This window comes from Miniopterus natalensis, chromosome 9 (assembly GCF_054644295.1).
Source record: "Miniopterus natalensis isolate mMinNat1 chromosome 9, mMinNat1.hap1, whole genome shotgun sequence".
Classification (NCBI taxonomy): domain Eukaryota; kingdom Metazoa; phylum Chordata; class Mammalia; order Chiroptera; family Miniopteridae; genus Miniopterus; species Miniopterus natalensis.
Window position 1 is genome coordinate 68,710,265 of NC_142089.1, and position 27,563 is coordinate 68,737,827.

At 43.2% G+C, this 27,563-nt stretch overlaps 1 protein-coding gene across 4 annotated transcripts; it reads right to left on the reverse strand.

Moving 5' to 3' along the window:
* Positions 1–888: 888 nt before the first annotated feature.
* Positions 889–25,028, reverse strand: SIRT5 (sirtuin 5). Of its 4 annotated transcripts, none has more exons than XM_016217119.2 (8): positions 24,672–25,028; positions 20,522–20,655; positions 18,195–18,420; positions 14,966–15,053; positions 14,120–14,173; positions 12,594–12,717; positions 10,961–11,076; positions 889–1,044 (listed from the first exon to the last, which is right to left on the reverse strand). In XM_016217119.2, exons 1-8 carry the CDS (start codon positions 24,784–24,786, stop codon positions 969–971), a joined length of 933 nt encoding a protein of 310 aa, XP_016072605.1. In that variant the 5' UTR covers positions 24,787–25,028; the 3' UTR covers positions 889–968. The 4 variants fall into 4 exon arrangements, with proteins under 4 accessions (XP_016072605.1, XP_016072608.1, XP_016072604.2 ...); XM_016217122.2 differs by lacking the exon at positions 24,672–25,028 and adding an exon at positions 24,481–24,622; XM_016217118.2 differs by lacking the exon at positions 24,672–25,028 and adding an exon at positions 23,373–24,022.
* Positions 25,029–27,563: the final 2,535 nt, after the last annotated feature.

Genomic DNA, 27,563 nt, shown 5'->3' on the forward strand with positions numbered 1-27,563 from the left:
GCTTCTTTGCTTATAATATTAAGAAACAGTCAACCATCGCCTCTCCCTTTCCTTCTTGGCTGCTCATAAGGCTAGTACTGCTGGGCTGCTGTGGCTCAGTTGACTGAGCATCTGCCACATGCCAGGAAGTCTCAGGTTCTGTTCCCATCGGGGCACATGCCTGGGTTGTGGGCTCAATCCCCGGTAGGGGGCGTGCAGGAGGCAGCCGATCCATGTTTCTCTCTCATCAATGTTTCCCTCTCCCTTCCTTTCTCTCTGAAAAATCAATGAAAACACGTTTTTAAAAAGGCTTGTACTAAATTTTAGGCAGTTGTGTTTACCTTTGGATGCTATATATTTGCATCATTTGGGGGTGGGGGGAGGGACTCATCCCGATTTTCTACCTTGTTGCTACTTTTTTCTTTCTTCCTCGCTTGAGGTCCTGTTTAAGCTTTCCTACATACTTTGAGATAAAGCAGCCAAATGAGGTGAAAACAGAGAAGGTAGAGTCCTCAACAAAGATCTCTCTTGGGGGGGGGTCACATCTTTATACACTAAATTATCTACTGTAGAGAGTGACTTTATTTTCCACCAAAACTTGTAAAAAATCAGAACTATCAAGGTTTTTACCTGTTTACTTCCATCTTTGCCAAATAGCAAAAATACAATTGGGATAATTACATTTTTAAGACAATCTTAATTAGAATTTTCCCCCTCCTAATAGCCAACCAAACACATCAGAGGTATCTTATGTTTAAGTTCAAACCAAATAACATGCATTAGCTTTACAGTTCTCTGACTTCTTGTAAGGACATTTGCTGTTGTTACCTCTAAGGCCCTACCACTTATCAACAGGTTGGATCCCAGCCGGGAAATCAGGGGATATTTTTAGACCTTCCACTATTCAGCTCCCCATCTACGAGACTGTGTCTCCTCTGTTTGTGGCCTGGGACTTAGATGTACTATAACTTCTTCCTTCCCCAGGACAATTAAGAAACCGTTTCAGTTTCATGAGGAGCCAGGGCTTCAGGAAGAGTCTTACCACAGGGCCCCTGGAAATGAAACCTGAAACAGAAGGACAAATACAGCAGAATTAGGAGCTAAACCAACGTATACTTCAGCAGGTTACACATATCTTAATTAGACCCAGAGTAAAATCCAAATTCTCACAAATGTGGCACTATGAGATTTTGTGCCCACTTCTTTCATCTAGTTTCTGACAACTCAAGATGTAGACATTTCACTATGGGTTGGCCCTTGTGATCAAGAGAATTTAGGAAAGGAAATGCCTAGAATTTAGGAGGTATAAGTAAGAATTTTATTTTAAGGGGCAGGGGGAGACATGATTATAAACTATATTTTGTGATTGTATTGCCAAACTCACAATTGAAGTTGTTTTTTTAAAATTGATTTTAGAGAGAGAGAGGAAGGGGGACAGAGAGAGAGAGAAACATCAATTTGTTGTTCCCCTTATTTATGATTCATTGGTTGCTTCTTGTATGTACCCTGACCAGGGATCGAACCCGCAACCTTGGCGTATCCAGACAATGCTCTAACCTACTGAGCTACGGGGCCAGGGTCATAATTACAGCCTTTAAGTTTTACAGTGCCTATACTACATTAAAAGAGCATTCATATGGACTAAGGACAAGAGAAAACCTCATGCCCCATACAGACCATAAGGAATTTAGGTGAGTCAACAGGCCTCTCCAACTATCTGTTGGACTTTACGATTAGCTCTGATTTGTCGTCAGAAAGGAGAGAAAAAGAAAAAGAAAAGAAAAAAGAGCAAAGAGGAGGGAGAAAAATCAATGATTTCTGCTTCCTTCTAGAGAAATCACTTAGGACAGGAAAACACCCCAAAAAACCCCAAGTCTCAATAAGGAAGAAAAGCAAGGTTTTCTTGCGTATGATTCATTAGAAAACCAACTGAGCACAATTAAAAACGAGACAAGCATTTGCTCAGCGTAATTCATCATACTATTTAGTCTTGACATAACAGAAATCGTGAAGACCTCGATTAACTGCTAATCTCTCCCGAGTGCCACGGACGGGCCTCCCTGACCAGATGGCATCTCCACTCCTGCCGCGCAGTGTGCCCAACACTGGCCGCTAGAAGGCCCCTCCCAACGCAGTGGCCACAGTCCCTTGAGGACTTTCCAAGAATTGCAGAGAGCTTTTAGGGAATTCCCATACCCGCAACCCCACGCGGTCCCCTTCCTAAGAAAGTGACTCTCAAGCGCCCCCCTCCTCTGCCCCCCCTTCACAGAAGCAAGCTGCACCCTTGTCCCCCCCAAATCTCACCACGGTGCCTGAGCCCAGAATGTGAAACCTAGGGGGTGCCAGCTAAAGAGACCTTTGAGCTATCGGTGTAGATTAACAAAAACAAATGACTTCTGGAGACTGGGCATGACATCCTTGTGCAAGGAGGGCCGTTTCATTCTTGCTTTGAATAAAACAAAGAGGGTCTGATAGAATTGTCAGTTAACAGATAACAAAATAAGATATAAAATTGCTATGGTATTTTAGCATGTAAAGGAAGGAGGTCCCATATCTGAGTGGCAGTGCCACAGGAAACTCCTTTCATGTCAGGGTTTATGTGGCCCATGTCTCCCAGTACGTCCATCTCTAAAAAGCAAAAGCTAAGAATTACACTTGACATTGAAAAGGTAAAACTGAGCTTGGCGGGTGAAGATCTGCGCTGCCAGCCCTCGACCCTCAGTCGGGGTGAGACACAGAGAAAGCTGCGGAGTGAAGAGGAAACTAGGTTTCCCCGCACAAGCTGCCAAGAATCGAAGAATCCTAACCACTCCCTTCTTTGAGTAACTGTATTTTGTTACTCACTGAGGCATTTTGCCCTCTAAAACCATGAGGTATTAGAAACTTCTCTGTCTGAAATGAAAGCAGTAAAGAATGAAATATTGCCTTGTGCCTGGAGGGTCTCGGTCACTGCCATTGACACGCAGCCTTGATTTCCCACCCAGGGGCCGAGCTGCAGTTAGGAGGTGTCTGGCACAGCCGTCCATGTCTCCCTTTACTTCGTCATTTCCAAGGACACCGGACCCTGAGTCCACTTTGCCAGCCAGACTGACTGAACCCCTTTTCACAAAACCCTGCCAGCTGCTGAATGCATCAAAAACTGCTTCATTTAAATTTCACCTAAACCCCACTCTCCCAACAAATCCTGTAATTCCGCCTTTCCTTTGGGGACATGCCCCCGGGTTCCTCTGAAGCAGTCTCCCTCGTTACATTCAGTCAGTAAGCCTGTCACCAACTATAGGTTCATTTCTGGTGACCGAGGCTACAACACGAATTCTGTCTCCGTCTAACAATTCGTACTATTCAGCCATGGACACATGAACTAATTCAAAAAAATGCATGTCCCATGCCTCAATTAGGAGATGCAGTTCCAATAACATTTTACTTTTATGGAAGTATTAGTCAAATTTATCATTGGTTTGTTGTTTTAAACAACTGCATACTACAAGTTGCTGTAGTGACAAATTTACAGTAGAAAAAAATTTTAAGAGAACATTTAAGTTTTAAGGAAATTGAAAATAAATAATTCATCTTATATTTTGTTGCAGAGTTATAATAGGGTAGTCCACAAAAGACTTTGAGCATAAAAATATATTTACACTAGTACAAATTTCTGTGATGGAAGTAGAATGGAAATAGAAGTTCAGAGTCGAAGAGAAAAACTGTGAAGGCTCCAGCTGTTAAAAGGGGCTGTGTGCTTTGTAAACGGCTGGTGGTGGCTATCAAGCACTTGTGGCGTTCAGATTTGCCTGGATATATTTAAGACACGATAATGGCAGTTCTATTTTAAAATGCCAGTGTTTTATTTCCAATACTCTTGGAATCACACCTTTTTTTCATGATTTTGATGTAAAAATTTTAGATGTCAAGTTTACAAACAGGGCAGAGGTACGTGAACAAAACTGTTTGAAGACCCCTGTTCTAGCGCCCATGCACTGTCCCCCTGCCCTCCAGTTGCAGAATAACCAAGACTGTTCCAGAATCTGTCCACGCCATTTTTATTGGTTAATGTAATTACCCAATTTAATTTAAAATGATGTAATAAACTGCAAAAATATAGCTGTTAAAAGAGGGTTATTTCTAGGAATAGTCATTGAATGCTTTAGAAACACACAGTGAGTCACTAAAAATAATAGTTAAATTAGCTGTAGGTGGAAGAGGCTAGGGGGAAGAGTGCATCACAAGCTTCTTTTAGTACATTCTTTCTCCGCTTAAAAAAAAGAAAAATAGCCCGGCCGGGCGTGGCTCAGAGGTTGAGCATCGACCTAGAATCCAGGCGATCAGGGTTCAATTCCTGGTCAGGGCACATGCCCGGGCTGTGGGCTCCATCAATGACTCTCTCATCATTGATGTTTCTATCTCTCTCTCTCCCTCTCCTTTCCTCCCTCTGAAATCAATAAAGATATATTTAAAAAAAAAAAAAAGAAAGAAAAGAAAATAATATATCAAAACCAGAAATTGTTTCCAGTGTTTTCCAAGATTTCCTAATGATAAGAATTGCCTGGATCACCCTTTAAATATACAAAAATAAGCAGTCCTCTTGCCCTGGTAACTCTGATTCAGGAAGTGTAGACTGGGGCCTAGAGGTCTGATTTTTTTGGTTGTCTGTCTTGTTTTATAAAATAAGGGCACAGGTGATTTTTATCTTCAGGGAAATTTGGGGAACATCAGGAGGGTTACGAGCATGCACATTTATGCGAGAAAGGTGAGCTCCAATCAGCAGATTCCTACTCAAGGAGAAGGCTCCTAGCTCTATCAAAAAGAAAAAAGAAAATGAATGCTTTAAATGAAAATAAAATATTTAAGGTATATGTGTCTTTCATAATTATTATTGCTTTAAGTGACTTTTTAAAAAATTAACAGACCACTAGGGGCCCAACTGCACAGACTAAAAGGGCCCCTACTCCCTGCCCTTGATAATCCAGCCAGGTAGGGAGGGCACTGGCTTTCCCTGTCAAATGTGGTCAACTGTGAGTGAGAAGTCGCCTCTCTATGCTCCTGATGAGTAAATACATAATAAAGCCACCTATGAAACCACACTCTAGCTCAGAATGACTTAATTTTCTAAACTCCACCAGTAGTTAGCTTTCGTTGGGGTCACTTGCTCCCCAACACAAACATGTTAGTTACTTCCCTACCTTACTGACTGCATCTTCTGGGACTCCCTCCCCACTCCAGCCACACTGACCCCCTACTGTCCCTCAAACCTTCCAGGCCTTCACTCTAGGTGGGCCCAGTGGCTGAAGAGCTCTTAGCCCAGGCAATCTCTTTAGCTAGTAACTCCTTCACCTCCAAGTCTGCTCAGATCTCTCCTCCACGCTGCTGGCCCGAACTACCCAACTGAATCCTTTGACCTCCCTGCACCCCATCCCCAACTCTACCTTTGCTTTTCTCCAATATCACCCACCTTCTCAGATGCTATAGAATTTGCACATTTATTATGCTTGTTGTATACTGTTTGTCTCCACCACTAGAGTGACATCTTCACATGGTAGATTTTTTGTTTTGTTTACTGATATATCCTATACTAAATACCTACAACAATGTCTAGAACATAGTAGCTACTTAATAAGTATCTGTGGATATCAACTAAATTCCAAAGTTTATGGAAATTAAAAGCTGAGCATCATGGTGGTTGCAGGGTGTGGAGGGCCCAGTGTGCCTGGAGGCCCTGCACACCAGCCCAGCGGGGAGTGTGAGTCCCATTTCTGCCTCAGCAAATGCACTGACCCTTACATGCCAAGGACCCCTGGGGTTGAGTGACAGTCAAAACCTTGAAGCCCAAATCCAAAGAAGCATAGTATCTAACAGTAATGGTTTACCAGAAGTTCATCCAAGATAGCTATCAGGGATGGGGGAAATGACAAAAACAAAACTGGAACTAATTAACACCTTGAAAATATTAACATATTTCAGTGGGAGGGAAATTCTACGACTTTGTCTCTAAATTAGAATTGGGGCAAAGAATCAAAAGAACTTGTGCAAGGTCTAAGGAGTCTTGTGAGATCCAAATTAAAAATGTAGGCAGCATTCTGGCTACCTACTTAAACAATACAGAAAATCAGGTTAGAACAAATATTATTCCAATTTTCATTTTTCTCATTAACTTAGAGCAGGGATTGGTCATTTTTAAAAAATATATATCTTTACTGCTTGTCAGAGAGAGGAAGGGAGAGGGAGAGAGACAAACATCAATGATGACAGAGTCATTGATTGGCTGCCTCCTGCACCCCCCCACTGAGGATCAAACCCGCAACCCAGGCATGTGCCCTGACTGGGAATCAAACAGTGATCTCCTGGATCACAGGGCGATGCTCAACTGCCGAGCCACACCGGCCGGGCGGTCAATTTTTTAAAAAATTTTTTTAATTGATTTTAGAGAGATAGGAAGGGAGAAGACAAGAGAGGGTGAGAGAGAGAGAAAAACATCGATTGGTTGCCTCCTGTATGCACCTCAACTGGGGACCAAACCCACAATCTGGGTATGTGCCCTTACAAGGAATCAAATCAGTGACCTCTTGGTGTGCGGGCTGACATTCAACCAACTGAGCCACACCAGCCAGGGCTGGCCATTTTTTCCTGTGAAGAGCCAGAGTAAATATTATACAGGCCAGACAGTCTCTGCTGCAACTACTCAACTGCTCATGCACAAGCAGCACAGACAATACACAAGCACACGGCCACGGCCGAGTTCCAACACAACTTTATTTACAAATGCAGGTGGGGCGTGAATTTGGCCTACAGGCAGTGGTTTGCTGGCCCTGACCTGGAGTAAAGTTCAGCCAAAATCTGTTGCGCGTGAGATGTAAGAAAAATTCTGCCATTGTTAAGCTGTGGGTTTAAACATGCCACTCCAAGGCCCTAGGCTTGGTCACTGAAATTTTGAAATTTTAAAATTTTTAGTAGGATGAGATGATCACCCTCACTTCTACATGTCAGCTTTGATGACGCCCAGATAAAAGCATTGTTGGCTTCACTGGTCAGTTATTCATCAGGGAAAATCCTAGACTTGGTGGTACAGCTGGCCTCAGCCCCCCAAAGAAGCCAACCAACAGATGGTGGTTCTTGTGGGAGGTGTTGGTCAACGGGCAGCTTGTCAAACTTGGCCCAAGTTTCTAACTAGCAAGTAGCCTGTCTGTCTGAACAGAGACAGCGCAGGTTTTTAGGATGTGAATCTGGAGAATTTAGGTTGAAGAACCGTAGCAGCTGAACCAGGTCTGGCTTTAGGAGGCCCGTCTTATGAGATGATATCATTACATGCCAAGAATCTCTTCTGAACCTGCCAGGATGGACGCCCAGCGCCTACTGGTCAGTGCAGAGCATGAGAGGCAGAGGCCAACGCGTATCTTGGGTTGTGGAAACACTGCAGTTTTTTCTTCTCCTTCCCTACCTGCATTTCTTACTTTTATATAATAATGGTTTGTTTTAATTCTTTATACTTATTTGAGATGAGCTGGAAACCAAATGACTGAAAATAAACCACAACGGATGAATGGAACTGGGATGCAGCTCATTTCCTCCTTCAGGAAGTTCATTCCGCCCACTCCTGAGGTTTTCTGATGCGCTTTCAAGCAGACAGGAGGCTTCAGGTACAGGGCCCTGATGTTACTTTGAATGACACTAACTAGCCAGGTGCTACACATGTGACACAATGCATATTAGAGGCCTAATGTCTATTTTTCAGTGGATAAGTTAGAAGACAAATTTGATTTTTTAACAGCTCTGTTGAAATATAATTCACATACAATCCGTTCACTTAAAATATATAATTAAAAATTTTTTTTTAGTATATTCACAGAGTTGTACAATCACCACTGCAGTCAACTTTAGAACATTTTTATTGCCCCCAAAATGTATCTGTACCTATCAGCTGTCACTCTCCATTCCTCCCTGCCCCGAGCCTAGACAACCACTAATCTACCTCTGTCTCTATTTTCATGTTGTAGATATTTAATACAAATGGAATCATACAATATGTGGGCTTGTGTGTCTGGCTTCTTTCACTCAGTATGTTTTCAAGGGTCATCCATGTTATAGCATGTATCAGTACTTCATTACTTTTATGGCTGAATAATATTCCATTGTATATATGCCAAATTTTGTTTATCCATTCATAAGTTGGTGGCCATTCGGGTTGTTTCCACTTTTTGATTATTAGGAGCAATGCTGCTAGGAACATTCGTGTACACATCTTGTGTAAACACATTTTCATTTCTCTTGGCTATATACCTACCAGCAGAACTGCTGGGACATATGTTAACTCTGTATTTAAGCTTTTGCGGAACTGCCAGGCTGTTTTCCAAAGAAGCTGCACAGTGCATGTTCCCACCAGCAATGTAAGAGGGGTCCAATTTCTTCATCAACACTGATTTTCTGTTTTTTAAACTGCAGTAGTCCCCCTTATCCATGGTTTCCCTTTCCGTGGTTTCAGTTACCTGCAGTCAGCCTCGCTTCAAGTGTATTAAATGGGAAAATTCTAGAAATAAACAATTCGTAAGTTTTAAACTGCACACCATTCGGAGCGCCTCACTTCACCTCATGATACAGGCACTGTATCAGCTACATCCTCACACGAACAGTACGGTACCGTAAGATAGTTTGTGAGGCCACATTCACATAACTTCTATTACAATGTATTGTTATAATTGGTCTATTTTATTATTAGTTATTGTTGTTAATCTCTTACTGTGCCTAATTTGTAAACTAAACTTCATCATAGGTTATGTATGTATAGGAAAAAACAGTCTATGTAGGGTTCAGTACTAGCTGTGGTTTCAGGCCTCCACTGAGGGTCTTAGGATATGTCCCCCGTGGATAAGAAGGGGCTACTGCAGAGCCATACCAGAGGCTGTTAAGTGCTATCTCGTCGTGGTTTAAATTTACATTTCCCTAATGATTAATGATGTTCAGCATCTTTTCAATGTGCTCATTGGCCATATGTATATATTTGAAGAACTGTCTGTTTGAATCTTTGACCCACTTTTTAATTGGGTTACTTGTCTTTTTATTATTGACTTGTGAGAGTTCTTAATGTATTCTAGATACAAATTCCTTATCAAATATTAGACTCGCAAATATTTTCTCCCATTCTGTGGGTTGTCTTTTTCACTTTACTATGGTGTCCATTGAAGTAAAGAAGTTTTTAATTTTGACAAAGTCCAGTTTACCCATTTTTCTACACTTGATCTGAAGGACCAAAAGTGATACTTTATCCATTTTTCATGTTACCTGTGATTTTGATGTCCTATCAAAAGGCTTTGATGAACTCAAGGCCATGAAGATTTACTCCTGCATTTTCTTCTAAGTGTTTTACATTTTTAGCTCTTCTACTTAGGCCTACAATCCAGTTGAGTTATTTTTTTTGTATATGGTGTGAAGGGGTCCAATTTCATTCTTCTGCGCTTGGCTATCCAGCTGTTCCAGCACCACCTGTCAAAAAGACTATTCTTTCCATCGCTGCTTTGTCTTCATACTTTTTCAAAAGTCAGTTGACCATAAATGTGCGAGTTTTTTTCTGGACTGTCAATTCTATTCCACTGATCTATATGTCTGTCCTTATGACAGTACCACACCATATTGAAAGCTGTAGCTCTGTAGTAAGTTTTGGAACTGGGAAGTGTGAGTTCTCCAATTTCCTCTTCTTTTTGTTTTGGCCATTTTGTTCCCTTGCATTTTCATATAAATTTTAGGATCACCTTGTCAGCTTCAGCAAAGAAGCCAGAAGCAACTTTGAAAGAGATTGGCTGAATCTGTAAGTCACTTTGGGGAGTATTGTCACCTTCATAATATTAAGTTGTCCAATTCAGATACATGGATGTCCTTCCATTTATTTAGGTCTTCTTATTTCTTTCAACAACATTCTATAGTTTTCAGAGTATAAGTTTTACACAGAGAGCAATTTTTTTAAAGGATGCCTTTCTAGTTCCTACCACTTACATAGAAGCAAAGAACTATGGACTGAGAACACAGGCTAGAGCTGATTAAGACCTGGAGAAGACTAGGACAAAAGCCAGCTAACTTGCCTGAAGAGGATCACATTAAAGTGTGTTTCCCATAGTCTGTGGCACACTTTTTATCCCAATGAAGACTCAGAACAGAGCTTCTCATCCTGGCTGCACATTAGAATCACCTGGGAAGCTTATAAAAGTCCTGATGCCCAGGCTCCACCTCAGACCAATTACATCAGATTCTCATGGGCGGTACCCACTCATCAGTATTTTAAAAATATGTAGCCGAGTTTGAAAACCACTGATTAAAGTAATGACAAGAGTTTCAGTGGCATTTTACAATTTTATTTATTTATTAGTTATTTATATTCCATCTTATTCTAGAAAGGAATTAAGCAGACTGACAATAATATATAAACTAAGTTAAAAGTGAAGACCAAAATAGCAGGGATGAAAAAAGAAAGGAAAATGCAGGTGAAGGCATGGAATGGGACTAAAATGCACACTGTGATGATCTACTCTTTCCACACAAATGAGGGAAACGGAATCAGTATCATAATCTGGCCACAAGTACAAATATTCTTGGCAATTAGACCAAAGAAAACTTGCCCAGGCAGCCTCACAATGAGAGCAGCCGATGAAGTTCTGCACGCGTGTCTCCCAGGCTTACTGGCTGAACCTTCCTTTGGCTCACCTGCGCCTAAATGCCTGCCATCACTAACTCTAGCTCAAAAAGGCAAAGGAGAGCAAAGCCTAAGGAATCAAAGAAGAGCTTTCACAATATGAAAAATAAAAGTCCTACGGCAAACCCCTTGTAAAAAGACAGAGCCACCTTCGTTACTGTTAACGATATTTCGTTCTGCTATAAAAGCAATCACAGATCAAGCATAACACAAACCCTTTTTAAAAAATTAGAACAGTAGGTAAACTGTCTTAAATGACCACATCCAAGCCTGCTCAATACCTTCCATCTCCCACCCTGGTAGTCCCTGTACCTGAATCTGTTCGTGGCTGGGGTGGTCTCCATGTTAAATTCGGCCACTGGCACTCCCCTGGCAGACACCTGGGGGGCAAACATGGCAGCAGGATAAACCACGGAGGACGTTCCCACCTACAGAGCAAACAGGTGGAAACAGGCCAATGACCACACTATGCAGAGAAGCAACATTTTTTTCAGAAAACCTCACATAAACCCAGGCAGGTTTGTGTTTGCAGGTGTGGGGAAAACTAAGCTGGATGAGATAAACGGAGAGTATTTAAGGGACAAACGGGAAGTCAGGAGGCATCTTTTTAGCCGATCACTGGAACTGAGAAAGATGTGTTGTGGAAAGGAGAGCTGTGCAAACGGAGAGAGTGGCAATGAAATGACTCATCGCCTTTTGGGGTTAGCTTTATTTTTGTTTCTGCTCTTTGAAGTGATGCAAATAATCCATGATCCTTTTTTTTTTAAAGTTAGATAATTCAAACAAAAAACAAATACATATCATTTATAATCCTACTACCCCAAAAGATAATCACTGTTCACATTTTGATGTATATTCTTTCAGGTTTTTCCCCTATGGATATAGGTTTATAAACATTCTTTACAAGAATGGGAAGACCAGCTGGCTCATTTCTTCCATGGCTCACTTCTTCTATCTCAGGGACTTTCTAAATAAACGTTCGTTTGTATATGAGTCTTGCCTCTGAATTCTTTCTTAGCCAGAACTCAAGCACTGAGGTTGCTGGGGGAAAAAAAGAATGGGAAGACCAGAATATATTTTACAAACCAGCTTTTCTCACCTAGCTGGCCAGCCAGCATGAACACTGACCCTGCACTCAACTTTGGGATGCACTCAGTAAATACTGGCTGAATGAGTATGCATCCCTGAGAAAGTGTCTCTGCTTTTAAAGATATGTTAAGGAAAATTTGAAATACGTCTACACTTTGGCCAGTTAATTCCATTTCTAGGAAATTTGTCCTAAGGCAGTAATTTTTTTCCCCTAAATGTTTTTATTGATTTTAAAGAGAGAGGAAGGGAGAGGGAGGCATAAAAACATCAATGACAGAGAAACATCAATCGGCTGCCTCCAGCATGCCCCCCCCCCACTGGGGATTAGGCCAAAACCCAGGCACGTGCCCTGACCAGGAATCGAACCAGCAACCTCTTGGTGCATGGGTCAATGCTCAACCACTGAGCCACACAAGCTAGGCCTAAAGCAATCATTTGATGAGCCTGCTAAGAGTTATGTCTGAGGCCCTGGCCAGGTAGCTAAGTTGGTTAGAGCATTGCCCTGATATGCCAAGGTTGGGGGTTCAATCCTCTATCAGGGCACACACAAGAAGCAACCAATTAATACACAACTAAGTAGAACAACAAACTGATGTTTCCCTCTATCTCTCTCAAAATCAAGCAATAAAAATTTTTTAAAAAGAGTTATGTCTGAGGCTATTTACCACAGCATTGTTTAAAATATCAAAATTTCACCCTGGCCCATGTGGCTCAGTGGTTAGAGTGTTAGCCCACGCACCAAAGGGTTACAGGAGGGAGGGGAGGAAGGGACAGGGGCAGGGAGGGAGGGAACATCAACCTCCACCCATCCTGGAGTTTCAGAAAATCCCCACCATCAGGGAAGGATGTGACCTACCACTAGACATAAGTCACAGAGGGCCAGCTCTCTGTCAACCTCCTCCAGGACAGCAGGATCCAGGCTTTCTCCAAACCACACTACATAGGGCCGCAGCAAGCCCCCGCACCCTGCCTCTTCACACCTGTAAGAACAGCATCCTTAACTCAGCCCTGCGCCCTGCCCGAAGGTCTGCCCAGGGTGACCAGAGGAAGCCCAGGGGCTGCTCCAAATCCAGCCATCCAGATAGGTCACTTCTGATACTCTGATCAACAGCCCTGCCCTCCCAGCCCATGGGAGCTTGTCCTGAATATGAAGTGCTAGCTTTAACTGCCTCATAAAGTTTTACTTTTGTCTGGATGCACTGGGGTGATTTGGAGACAAATGTGTTTCAGCCAAGCTTGACCTTCTCTTTCTTAAACAGTTTTCTGTTTCCCAGCGACTTCACCACACTCACGGGCATGACTGCGCTCAGTTGCACAGACCTGGGAGGAACACTGGACTCAGATTCGCCTCTAACACTCCAACCACCCCCTAATTTCATCAATGGCCTCCTTTCATTTTCTCTGAGAATCACATCTCTCTGGTCCTGTCTATCGCCAAGTTCTCCAGTGTAGATTACTAAAAATCCCTCACCATTTCCTCACTACTATCTTAGTCATTTTATATGTCCCTTCTCAAATAACCTCCCCCAAACATCATATTAATGTCCTATTCAGAAACCCCCCCGGATTCCCTGTTCTTTCAGATAGAAACTTTAGCATTAGTAATGAAACCCTTATTAAGGAAAAAAAGGGCTCTGTGGTTAAATAAACCAGTGAAATATTAACATATTATAACCACATTTTAGAGAGTAACGATGTACATTAGCATATGAAATGCTCTGAGAAGTCCTACAGTAAAGCAAACATCCTTTAACTTGCTTTAATGTAGTGTGATTTGAGCACATAACCTGTTCTTTTCAGCAATGCCTACGAACAGCACATGCATCTAGTGCTCTCTGAAACACTTTTGGAAGTGCTATTTTAACATCTGGCTTCGAAAAATTTTGACATCAAAATCCTTTTAGGTTTTTTTTAAATCTACAAAAATTGTTTTGGCCCTGTAATTTCATCTTTGCAAGACCGTTTAATGTCGCCATAAACCTGCATTAATGCCACTGACGACAGCGAGGAGGAGGAAGGTGACGGTAGCTAAGGGTTACTGACCAGCCACAGGCCGCCAGCCTCTGTGCTTTGTAAACCCTGGCCGGCGTCTGCAGCACAGCCGCTTGGGGAACTCTGCGGGCCTCGCGAGGCCAGGCCCTGCCGCTGTCCTGCCCCTGCCCCTGCCCTGCCGCGACACAGAGCGAGAAGGGGCAGGAAAGCAGCCCTCCCTTCCCCCGCTGGTTCCCCCTCTGGGCTTCCGCCCCTGGCCTCACAGGTCAGGGCTGGTGTTTCCATTTGAGGATTTAAGAGGCACCGCACCAAATGAACTTGCATTTTGATTCCTAATTTTCTTTGCTTGCAACCTGGAGCACCAAACACAGATTCAAGTTTTTTACCCACCGGGGAAGCTTCTCCACTGGGATTCTGGCATCTTGCGCTTCGGGATCCGGGGCACTGAGTAAACAGTATTAGGGAGAGAAAACGTCATGGGCACAATCACAGAACAGAGGGTAACATAACCCAGTGAGTGTGGGTATCTGCCTGGTAGGATATGGTACAAAGCTCCTAGTTAATACACGAGGCACTCGAAGAATGGGTCCCAAGGCATTACCAGTGGTTTCACCTCGAGGGGGGATTTTATGTGGGGAGGAGGTGGAGCAGCAGGTGTGCTAAAGGGGGAGCGTCATGATCTGCACTGTACATGTTATCATTTGAATCTTCTTTGATGACATCATGTTAACATATTTCTCATATCATTTATACTGATTTAAAATGATCAGGTAGATTTTTTCTCAATATTCTGAGTCTACTCTTAATTTCTTTCCCTAACTACAAGAATAGCACACAGTAATCACAGAAATGTTAGAAAATTAAAAAGGCTATAAAGAAGAAATCAGAATTACCTATCATCCCACCACTCCTGAGAACCACTGTTAACATTTTGCTGTATTTTTTTTCAGGTCTGTTATCTCTACACAGATACATCAGCATGGGGCGTGTGTCTGTGCATGTGTGTGTTTAAATACAAAGTTAGGATCATACTGTAGAGAGTTAGATCCTGTGGTTTTTCACTTAATCTTATAAATTGTGAGCAAAATATTTCCTTCATAATATACGATAATGTATTTGGTCCTATTTCTCATAAATAACCATGGGAATCTTAGGTTAATGTTCAATTTCCTCGCATTTATGTTCAATTTAAAAGAGAAAACAACACATACTCATTCTGCAGAGTAGCATAATTACCCTTTTCCTGATAAAGCTGCACAAATTGGGCTCTTGTAATTCTCAGCCACAACTCCACAAGAGGTACATCGAGTTTTAAATATGCTACCTGAAAAACACAAGTTAAGCAATACTAGCAAGAGTATCATCAAGAGCAACCGTCTCTCCCAGCCAGTGGGGCTTAGTGGTGGAGCATCGACTGTAAACCAGGAGATCTCAGTGCAATTCCCGGTCAGGGCACATGCCCCGGTTGGGGGCTTGATCCCCAGTGGGGGGGGGGGGGGTGCAGGAGGCAGCCAATCAATGACTCTCTCATCATTGAAGTTTCTCTCTCAAATCAATAAAGATATATATTTTTTTAAAAAAAGAGCAACTGTATCCAATAGGGTAAAAGTCATTTAGTTTTTATATGTTCATTTTAGCAAATGGGCCTACCTTAGGCATCATGGGAAAGGGAAAGGCACGCAGTACCACTGAACAAGCCAGGAGCATCTGCCCTCCTGGACTTTGTACTCTGGAGGGAAGAGACAGATGAAATAATCACTCATGACTAAGGAGCTCTCAGATTACTTGGAGTGATGTTCAGGCGGAACTGAGCTGCTCAACAGGGTAGATGCAGCCAACCAAACCTAAGGGCAGGCTTTACTAAGTACATAATTGATAAAGGTTCAGTAGCTTGGGATGTGCTTACAAATCTTAATTTCAACTTAATAGAGCGTGAATATTTTATCCAAAACCAGATCAATAATTAATCAACTAACAAATTTAGAAAATAACAGTTAAAACTAGCAATCACTTATTGAGCTCACTCGATCAAGGTGACCACAACTCACTACATGTTCGCCATGTGCCCAGTGCTGTGCTGAGCACGTCACACACTGTGGTGGACACATATTGTTGCATTCTGTCCAGTGTCGCTTTGTGGAGGACCCATCTCTCCTCTATCCCATGCCGAGCTGATGGAGCTGACAATCACATCCTAAACTACCAGCTTGGGCACAAGTTCCAGATTGGTCTAATCCTAGTAGCCTATCGCTCTAGAGGTGGTGTTTGGTCAAAAAGCAGGTGGGTTTACCTTCTGAGGAGAGAGCTAAGCTAGAGTGAGCCTGGAGCCACCAGAAGCTACCTTTGCTGGCACATGGAGGCGATCAACTGCAGAGGGAGAGGTGAGGTAACTCAGGGTCAGCACAGCTGAGGGAAGGAGGGGCAGGGAGGCAGAGAGAAAGACGGAGCCTGCTGCTGACGTCTGCTCCTCCAGGGCTCCTCCGTGTTGCAAGCCAGCGTCCCTGTTTTGTCAGTTTTAGCGTGGCCACTCTCCCCAAAAACATCTCTGAAATTCAGCTGCATCCTGCAGCTGCCACTGGCCACCTAACATGTGACATGGTTGTCACAGCCAGCACTTGCACAGACTTGTTGAAAAGAACACCAGTGACTGACATGGGCCCTGACTGGATAAAGGCAGCCTCTGCAGATTTCAGCCAACAAACCACTTTAGGGCCATTCGGGGAAGAAAATGAATCCTGGTTGTTGCTGGAACCCTTTCACTGGCACCTTTTGGTAAGATCACGAAAGGCCCAACATTGAACACATAGAATGTGTGTCAGCAGCTTGGAAGAGAAACCCAGGGATAAGAGAGGAGCGCCCTCTTAGGAAATGCTGCATCGCCGACCCCCTGATGGCACAGAGCGTGACTGTGGGAAACAGTCGCTGATGCGCAGAGTCATTCAGAAGTAACTCAGGAGAAATATCTTGACCATGTCATTTCACCCATGTTTGTTTTTTATATGCATGAGAATGATAGTTTTCAAAATGTGTATTTAGTAAGTTTTAACAAGCCCTTTCTATAAGTATAAGATAGCAATTCTAAGGGATAATAAAATAAGATATCATGGTTTGGGCAGATTATTTTCTTTCTAAGTATCACATTTAAAACATGATGCATCTTAAAACTGATGGCATCTTCAATTTGGTGCAAGGAAGGGATTCCTTTTAGTTTTACCTGAATTAGAAGAGAGTTCTCATCACCTGCAACCCAAAAAGTCCCAACTAATAAGCATCTTATTTAATCCTTAAAATAACTGGATTCCCATTTTATGCATGTGACATGGCAAGTGACACAGACTACATTCTGACACTGCGGAGAAATGGAAGAGCCACGTGGGAAGTGTCCCAGATCCAGCAGAAGAAGGTGCCAAAAAGACAGTAGGTGGCTGATGCTGTTGGGACACAAAAGAGGGATGGGATCCAAGTGAGCAGTGCTCAACTTTCACTATTAGGGTGACCAAAAGCCTAGACAAAAATGGACAACCTCATGGCATTCACACACACATTCCCCACTGGCTGACGGCTGCTGGAAATTCCAAAATTAGAAATGCATTCCTTGGGATTAAAGTTTTGTAGACTCTTAAATGCAAATGTCATTGGGGAAAAAATCTTTGCACGCCCATTGATGTTTCTGTATGAATGGATTTATCAGATTTTTGGTGAGAGCGGAGAGGGGAAAGAATTAAGGAAAAAAGAGGAGGAGTAGGCTGTGGTCAGGGCAGAGCAGGGAAGCCAGAGGGACCGAGGACAAAACCCACAGTGTCACAAACTTGGTGGGTTTGACACAGTGAAGGTCACTGAGCTGGCAGCTCCCCAAGGGCTGGAGGGCTTAGCAGAAGCACAGCCTCAGTGCACAGTGCCAACCAGGGGGCAAAGGAAAAGTAAATAGATATGCCCAGGAATGCCAAGGTCCCCCCATGCCAGATCCTGCTAAAGCCACAGCTGATCAGTGGCCCACACCTCCTGGCTCCCTTCAGCCCAGCTGGGCAGTTGTCTCCCAGCACAACCCCCTCAAGAATGCCCCCGGGCGGGGAGTGCAGGCAGCTGGGCAGAGCAGCGCTCCCGGCGCAACAGGTGCACCGCAGACATCGGGCCGCTGCCAAAATGCAGATTCTGTTTTAGTGGGTCCAGGTGGGAAATGGCAGGACACGAGCTTTAAATCTGGTTCCCCTCGCCCGGCCGGGCGTGGCTCAGTGGCTGAGCATTGACCTAGGATCCAGGAGATCCAAGTTCGATTCCCAGTCAGGGCACATGCCCGGGTTGTGGGCCGGATGCCCAGCGGGGGGCCTGCAGGAGGCAGCCAATCAATGATGACTCTCATCACTGTTTCTCTCTCTTTCCTTCTCCCTTCCTCTCTTTGAAATCAGTAAAGATATATTTTTTAAAAATCTGGTTCCCCTCCCCATGTGAGGCCTGGGGCTCTCACCATGGATTTCCAGAAGGTTCTTGGTGCCAGCCTTGCGGTGCAGCTCATCGATGTTTTGGGTGATGACCATGACCCGGCGGCCCTGGTCACGCAGCCGGGCCTCACACTCGGCGATGGCGAGGTGCCCGGGGTTGGGCTCCACGCGCTGTATGACTTCCCGCCGGTAGTGGTAGAACTCCCACACGAGGGACGGGTTCTGGGCAAAGGCCCCGGGAGTGGCCAGGGCCTGGGGGTAAGAGAGAAGGCTCCAGTCAGGGAGGGAAAGACACACCAATGCTCCGAACCCTGGGGGGCCAGGCACCGGGGAAACACTCGCAGGCCCCTTTTCCTCTGCAACAGAGGCAGGCAGCTTTGGGAGGGTGCAAGCTGGCACACGTTCACGCAGCATGGCAGACACAGGGCCGGGGCCTGTGGCCCAATCCTGGGCCTAACAAGGGGCCTTGGAGAAATCGGTTTTAATTTCCTCAATTATAACGCAGACAAAATGCAACCTGTCCCGTTTACCACTCAAGTAAGTTCTGAGCATGAAGTGAAGTGACATGCAGGGAGGTAATTTAGGTTGCAGCCCCAAAATGTATGATGTCAGTTATCATTGTCCAGGAAAAAAAGTGAAATGTAAAATGCCCAATTTGGGTATAATGGCCATAGTTGAGAAACTCAGGTTTTATAACTGTAATTATAGCTACACACTCACCATATGTATTATATGAACAAAATATATAAAAATAGATATGTTAAGGTGCGATGCCTCTTCTCGGTCAGACGGATGTCATCTATGGTGAACAGAGAGCAGAGAAGCAGTTGTCTGGGGCTGGAAGCTGACGGAAAATACACAAGGGACCCCTGGCGATGACCAAAGCATTCTGTGTCTCGATTGTGGCAGTAGTGGTGCCAGGCATTTTACTTCACTGTAAAGGTCCCCGTCTGCCCGGTAGTCATGTCAGCCTTCATTGGGGAGCGGATCTGCTACGCGGTGGATTATCCGTGTCCACTCTGCACTTCCTTCCTTCCTGCCCTCCACTTGGAGCACAAGTGGCCTGGCGCAGTTCGGAGGAAGCACATGAGCCTAGTTATGCAGGGGTGGGCAAAAGTAGGCTTACGGTAATTAATATATAACAATGCAAGAACAAACTCTGTTTCACTTACAACTGCAAGCCTACTTTGCCCCACCCTGTATGTGTCCTGGGAACACAGCTGGGATCAAACATATTCTATTGACTCCTTTGCTTCCCCACAAACTCAGCTGCTCTGACACGACCCACCACCCCTCCCTAGGTTCCTCCTGACACCAGCTGAGCCCCACCCGCTTCCCTAATGCAGGGGCTGCTTTCCTTGGCTCCTTTTTCCTGTGGCACCCTAATGGCCCTCCACTCTTCCTTCTCCGCTCCTTCACCTTTCAGGTGATAATCCCTGTCTACATCCCCTGGCATCGCCTGGAGGGCAGTGGAGAGGTAACAAAACATCCTAAACATCTGTGATCCTGAGACCTTTAATATAGGAAAGAAGGGCAGGTTTGTTAACCCTTCACTCAACAAGAAGTCACCTAACTACATTTAGAGGTCATATATGAAGTTATTATTTATGATTACCTTCATTCAACAAACAAAAATCTGTTAAACACTCAAATTGTCCCAGAGTTTGGGGAGCTGAGGGTGGAGCAATGAATTAAAACAGACAATTCCCTGCCCTCGAACTCAGGGATTTCTTGGGGAGGGGACTGACGCAAAGGGCCCCGAGGGAATAATCCAGGGCACAGAAATGTTCCACATATGATCATGGTGGCGGCTACAATACATATCATCTGTTAAAAGTCATTGAATTGTACACTTAAAATTGGTGAATGCTATTGTATAGACAATATACCTTCATAAAAAATCAATAAAAAAAAATCCACGCCCCCAAAGAACTTACATACTAATAGCCTTCGTATAAAGTTTTGAACATCAAGCCCTAGGCCTTCAATACTTCAACTTCGGTTTTAATATGAAATGTTCACAGAAACTTTTAAAATGTGTAATACTTAATTTCAATATCTATGGTAATGAATTATTATGCTAATCAACGTTTTCTGATTCTACTTTAATTTCTAGAAGAAGTCTAATTGCTCTCTAAATAAATGCAATCTATACATACCTAGAAAGTAAGGACAGTGGCTGCTTTGCTTACACCTCAGATCTTAATCATATGGACATTGTGTTAACACCAAAATGGACAGGACGAGAGTCATAGTTTCAAAACTTTGCCTTCTGGGTCAGGCCTCAGTAGGTTCCAACTCTGTTAGGGCTTCATTCAGAAGAGCCTCGTAATATTCTGGAAACACCACCAACCTGAGCTTGCCACTTTCTCCAGTAACCTCCGGCTCCTCTGAAAGTCGGGATCCCACTTTCAGCACTAATGCCAGCCCCTGAAATGATGACTATGTGCTTTGCTTTTGCAAAAAGCTTCCGAAAATCGGCCATATCTAAAGAGAGAATAAAATCTTTGTCAAGCCAGTGCACCATTTGGATACTCATATCCCACGTCAATCGTCTGCCTAGGTTTCCCCTGCTCTCTGAAAGTAGAGTGTTTCTATGAAACCTTGCATAAAGCGAAGAAGCAGCTGCCTTAGGAAACATTTGGCTAACGGATGCACAAACTAATGGATGTTCAGAGGTACAGTTCAAAGCTATGGTGCTTGATGCTGAACGTAGTTCCTAGAGGAGCTTGGGGGCCGCTCTCGCTGCTCGGGTGTGCGCCTGTCTCTGTATCTCGCTGCAAAACAAATGCTGAATGCTATTTTTGTTTTTCATCTTTTTTCGTAAATGCAAAAATCCTCTTCGGATTTCTTTTGGTTAGCAAAAACAGATCCTAATGTAGGTTTTTTGTAATCGCCAAGTGGTGCAGAGCAAACTTTGGAAAGCAGAGGTACCTGTATTTTGAAACTTGACCTTGAGTGAAACTGTACTTTTATATACCCAAATAAAAATCATTCCTGTACCATGAAGATGCCACCCATGCCCTTGATGTGTGAATGTACAACATCCTAAGAAAGAAGCAGGGCCTTCAGGAACACAGCACTGGCTCTGAATCTCAGCTCCGCCTCCATCCATTTCTGTGATCTTTTGTGAATCACTGACTTCTGCTATCCTGAGCTCCCTTGGCAATCTGATGGCCTGAGATAAAGATTAATGGATGGGAAGGCAACTTCCTTCATGAAAGTGAAGACAAGCTTGTGTCTGTGTTGGGGTGTGTGTGTGTGTGTGTGTGTGTGTGTGTGTGTGTGTGGACTGATCTTAGGCCCACTGGACCCCGAAGCCTTCCCTTCCTGCCCAAGTTGTCTTCCCTTTGCAGATCTTGCTAATTCTAGCTTCTCTCAGCATCGCTACCAAGGGTGAGGAGGAGGGCCCCTCCCCTGTGAACAAATGCTGGGCCCTAAACCTGGACACATGACTTTCTCCTTTACAGCTCAAACAAGAGTTGGACTTTTCAACAAAACATCATCAGAGACTTGGGGTAACAAAAGGGAATTGAACACAGAGAATACGTGGCAGCAGGTAATCGGGGTCACAGACCATGGCTCACCCTCCAGATCAAAGGCCTCGTTCTGCACCTCTGGGCATTCTCTCCTGGTCTCAGACCAACAGGGGCAGCAGCCATCACTTAGTGAGGGCTCACAGCACCCCAGGCTCTGAGCCAAGCACTTTACATGGATCACAAGGTAGAGCTTGCCCTTAAAACAAATGTCCTCTTCCCAGGATAAGAACAAGGAGCCAGACTTGGAAGTGCCACTGTGTCTTGGGTGGCAGAGATTAGGTCAGGGCCCAGCACACAGCTGAGAGCAACATCCTTCTCTCCCAGACACTGTGGCCCTGCAGGCCCTCGTGTGAGGGGTAAGTAAGTGCTGTGGCCCCAGCAGGTCAGGTGGAAGCCGCACAGAGCTGAACATAAGCTTCAGGGAGAAGAGAGATTTTCTCTCTGCCCTCCACCTGGAGAAACAAGAGCCAGACCAGCATTGTCTGGGGCTGGCGTGGGCCACTAAGCAGGCATCTTCTAGGAGTCGCCAACCCGTGCCAAGTCACTGAAAAATTTGGCAAAAATGGAATTGAGATCCACAGCTGATGGAGCAGGCTTTCTGGTCTTCCCCGCTGGAGGCAACGGCATCCGAGGTTAGCCCTTGGGCTGAATGAACACACTCTAAGAAATGGAGCCGGTGACAGACAGGATGTAGGAAAGGAAGAAAGATAGTGGGGTGGGGGCTCAGAGATAATCAACATGATTATTAAACGGACTGTGACTTCATTTTGTTCCCCAAGCTGGTAAGGAGGATCCTAAGTTTCTCATATTTATTGACTCCCTCTAGGCAAGGATACCACTTCCTCACCATCCTAAGCGCAGAACACTTCTATGGCCCATGCAGGACAGAAACTTTCAAAAAAGGCTCCATCTCCCCTCCCTTTCCTTTCTTCTCTGACTACTGGTAAAAATGAACAGAGAGTTGAAGCAGACTCTCAGAAATAAAGAAGCAGAGGCTCCAGCTCCCTTCCGGCCACATCCCTGGAGCTCTCTGAGATCACTTTTCTGGCAGCAAGGCTCCAAGGAATGAAGACGGTTCAGGCACATTGTTGCCTTTAGGTATAACCAGCCCAACTACCTGTCATCCATGCTAACACTTTGCCTACCCTCACATCCCTTTCAGAAAAGGACTGGTGTAAAAACAAGGCCTGCTAAAGCTGTCCAAACAGGAAGATTTCAAAAAAAACCCAGTCTGAGTGGATCAGAGTTTGTAGTGCAATCTATCCCCTGAAAGAACAAGATGCTAACTACATCTTGGAACTATTTATATGACTCCTGGGTTGAACCCTACAACCATACTTAAAGTTTACCCATAAAACTTTCTCCTGCTCTAAAGATGTTTTCTACCTCAAATGTAAAGTCTATCATCCTTCTGATGAACAGGTTCCCAGGTCAGAGTGACTTCTATTAAGGTCCCACTTTAAGCAACTTCTAGAAACAGATAAAAAAGTCAGCTCACAGGAATATCTGTAATACTTTCAACAGTAAAGATAAATTTTTTTAAAAAGGAGAAAAAAGTCAACTCGGATTTGGTTCTTAGAAGACAGGATATAAGATATAATAATGTTAAAGTTGTGTGAAATCTTATTATAGAAGGCATTTGCTAACTGCTAAAGGAAAACACACCAGCATGTTTTGCAGTTTCAGACCCAGATGGCCCACTTTTGGTCCTGCTTCTGGGTCCTGCCACAGCCTTTAGCAGCCTGTCCTGCACAGCTGTGAACACCCAGGGGCTGAACAGCTGAGTGGAACTGAGTTCTTTGGGTTCTTTATTGTTCCTGAGATTGGGCAAAATGGAAGGAGTCATTATTACAATTCAACAGACTCACAGTATTAGAAAAAGTTATCCAAAAGTTGAAAATGAGGCAAAAAGAGTTCAGCTTGGCCTTTCAATGCCACATTGTTTAACAGGCCCACCTAAGGCTCATTTATTATATAAATCTGTTAGACTCTATACCCACTATTGAGTAAGGGCCCAGATATGTTAACTTGTAGGTTTTTGTCAGTAAAAATTTACAGAGGATATATGAAATCTTATGCTAATCAACAAAAGAATCTTCTTGATTAAATAACATGTAATGAACAATTCTTCTCCCCAAATCAGGGAAGAGAATGTATGCCTTAAAACAAGGGCCTGGTTTGTCATGCTTGCCATAAACGACAAATTGTTAACAGCCTTTTGAGCATATTACAGGAACTAGCTTCAGGGAAGGAGGCTGACTCTAGCAACCAGACATTCTGGCTTTGGGAGGCCTGTTTACTCTCAACCATTAAAAACTGGACCTCTGCTTGACCAGTTTCAAGATAATCATCGGAATGGATTGTGCTGACTTACACATAGAGAACTTCAAACCCCACCTCCCCCTGATTTCTTTGTTCTGCTCTCCCTCTCTCTCCTGATAAAAACCTCTGCCTGCACTGAGATGTTAAGATGATCTTTGGGATGAGTGTCCCCCATCTTTTCAGGTTACTGGCAGTTGAATAAACCTCCTTCCTTCTTATCAGCACCTTTGTTATGAATTTGGCTTTCACTGCAGCAAGCAGCCAAACCCGTGTTCTGTTAGAGATACAAATAATTTCTGTCCAGTAAAAAATTTAATCCCATATTACCCTGTAGGACAATCATCAACTTTTCTCCCCTGTGGAGAGGTAAAGAGTTTAGAATACAAATCATGTGTGAAAGGCTTAAGTGCAAATATTTTGGGAGAACCAACAAAGTCTTAAATGGACTTACCTTAACTATTAAGAGATCATCTCTGACCTGTCCTGGAAGGGGCTTGCTTAAGGAGAAAAGAACAGAGTGGCCTTCTCCAAAATCTTGCCCAGCACCCACTTCAATATAAACATCCCCCTCAAAGTGTAGGAACTTTCAGGTACTTCAAATTCCATTGGAGATGAGGAGATGGCAGGCTAAGAAAGACCTACTTGAACTTGGACGAGCCATTGTTAGGCAAATCTTGGTTCCTGTGGCAGCTGGAGACTTCAGTCCACAATACAGTTGGGAAATTAATCGGCTCGGAACAATCTGGAAAGGTCTCATCAGGTTTTCTTTATAGCACTAATTCTTGAGATAGGCTTTAGAAAAATCACAAAAACAAAGAAACAATCAGAAAATACTTGTATTTCACAAATATATTTATGTAAGAAGGCCCTTAACAAAAATTTTTAGTGTCAGGTCTTCATGGTAGTCAGCTGTTTTCAATTTGTTCTCAAGAGCACCTAGGTGCCCTGAAGCAGCGGTTTTCACGTATGGTCCCCAACCCAGCAGCAAGAGCATCACCTGAGATCTTGTTAGAAATGCAAAGTCTTGGGCTCCACCCCAGGCCCATGAATCAGACACTTTGGGAGTGGGGCCTACATCTGTGTCTAGGTGATTCTGATGAATGCTCAAGTTCGAGAACCTGCCTTAGAGGCTTGAGAAGGGGTAGATGTGAGAATTCATTTGAAAAACAGGTTCAGCTGCTTTTTAAAAGGTGTGAAAACCTTTGGCCTCTTAATATTTGGTTAAAATACTGTTTCTATGAGAATGTAAGTTCTGAGAACTGAAGTAAGCAGAAAAGATATTATGATAACAAACAATAAAGATGACATCATGTCAAAGAAACTTGCGTCTTAAAGCACATTTAGTAAACCTTTAATCTATTCCTAAGAAATTTTATAAAAGGAGACACGGAGAAAGGTAATATTTGGATCAATGCCATCAAAATAGTAATTGGCAGAGATGATTTCTATCTAGCAGGTCCAACTGTTGGAAGAATTCAGGATTAATGGTCTGTGGATATAGGAAAAATAAAAATATAACATATTTTCCAAAACTTTACAATCCGTTTTGGAGAACTACCTATTAAAATTATAAATGCATTTTCCTTTTGACCTAGGAATCCTAAGTCTAGACATTTTTACAACAGTCAGATTTACATACATCCAAAATGACATATCTACAAGGTTGTTCTTTAGACCATTGTGATTAACAGCAAGCAACTAGAAACAACCTAAATGTCCATCTGCAGGAGATGAGTTCAATAAACAATGGAACATTCACAATATGCAACATGGCTACTATATAAAAGAATGTATGTATGATTCTACTTACATGACTTTCTAGACTAGATAAAACTATGGGGATAGAAAACGTATCAGTGGTTGCCTGAGCAGGGAAGAGTGAATACACAAAGGGCAATGAGGGCTTTTTAAGGTAATGGAATTGTTCTATATCTTGACTATGGTGGTAGCTACATGATTGTGCCTGTCAAAACCCATAGAACTCAACACTAAAAAAGGGTTAATTTTATTGTATGTAAACTAGAAAATAGTTTTAAAACCAAAAAATGGGTATAGGGTTTCAGTTTTGCAAGATAAAGAGTTCTGGAGATGGGTTGCACAATGTGAATGTACTTAACACGACTGAACTGTACCGTTAACCATGGTTAAGGTGGTAAATTTTATGTGTATTTTACTCCAATTTTTAAGAACCCACGTGAACAAAGTCTAATTAAATGTGATTCGCTGGTTGATTCAGTATTTATAAGCACAGAACTTACTGGCTTTAGAAGTGAGTGTTGGTATCAGCAGAGCAGAAGCTAGTAACAGAGGTTAGAAATAAGTGTCTGGAATATGAGGCTCAAAAACCTGTTAGTGTAAATCAGATTATTTAATCCTATAAATCATTCCAATATTCAGGCTTCACATGTTTTAAAAAAAAAAAACAGAATAAAGATATTCTCTCTAATCTGATAGAGGTCTCCCAAATATAATGTTGTGGGGGAAAAGTCAGGTGCAAATGGTGGTATGTGAGAGAAAGGAAAGGGGATATGAGTATATACCATAGTACTTATTTCCATTTCCATTTTTTAAAAATAGAATTCCCAAGAAATTAGTAAACAAAACAAAAAACTGGGGGTGGGATGAGAAATAGGATGTATGGAGACAAGAGTGGAAGCAGGATTTTCAGTATATGTGTTTATATATTGTTGGCATTGTCAATGCTCTGCAGAGAAAGACCAGGAACATGCTTGTAGCTGAGCAAGTTGCAAGGAGAGAGAAGCGACCATGAAGAACTGCAGGGTGGCTCAGGGTTTGAAAGGATTTCTTATAGGATTTGGGCTTGTGTTTACTAAGGTTGTGGGTTGTGGAGGGTTCAAAGAAGTGAGGCTTTATTCTGGATTGGATGCTGTTGGGAAACAGGATACCTTGATCGTATATTTTAGTGAACCTTATCTAAAGGTGAAAGGAGTGAAGTGAGGCTATAGCTGTGATTAGTCAGTACAGCAGGCCCTGGTATCAGCCAGGATAGGAGGATGTCTTGTCATTTTTGTTTTAGACATGTTCTTGTTTTTGTCTAGGTTTAGACATTATGGAGCTGTCTTATTTTTGTCCCAATTCACCATGGTCACAGGGTAGCCTTGTCTGATGTTGGTGTTCTGCGAAATTATTTATGGTCAACAGGAGAACACCAAGGTCTAAGAGATAGTGCTAGGCCAAACACTGGAAGCAAATCAAATGTCCATCAACTTATAAATGGGGAAACAAATTGTGGTCCATGCATACAATAAAATACTGTTAGGAAATAAAAGAACCAATTGCTAATATGTAAAACAACATGGATGAATTTTTAATGTATTATGCAACAGTAACCTGCAGTGGAAAAACCTGGCACACACTACCTTACCCAAGCAGTCAAAGTCAATCCCCAGTAATAAGACACACTGACTTCATGTACCTCCTGACAGGATGCAATGAGGAAGGCAAGACATCACTTGCATTGTATTTTTTCACCATTAGCTCACTTTAATTATAAGGAAACATTGGAGAAACCCC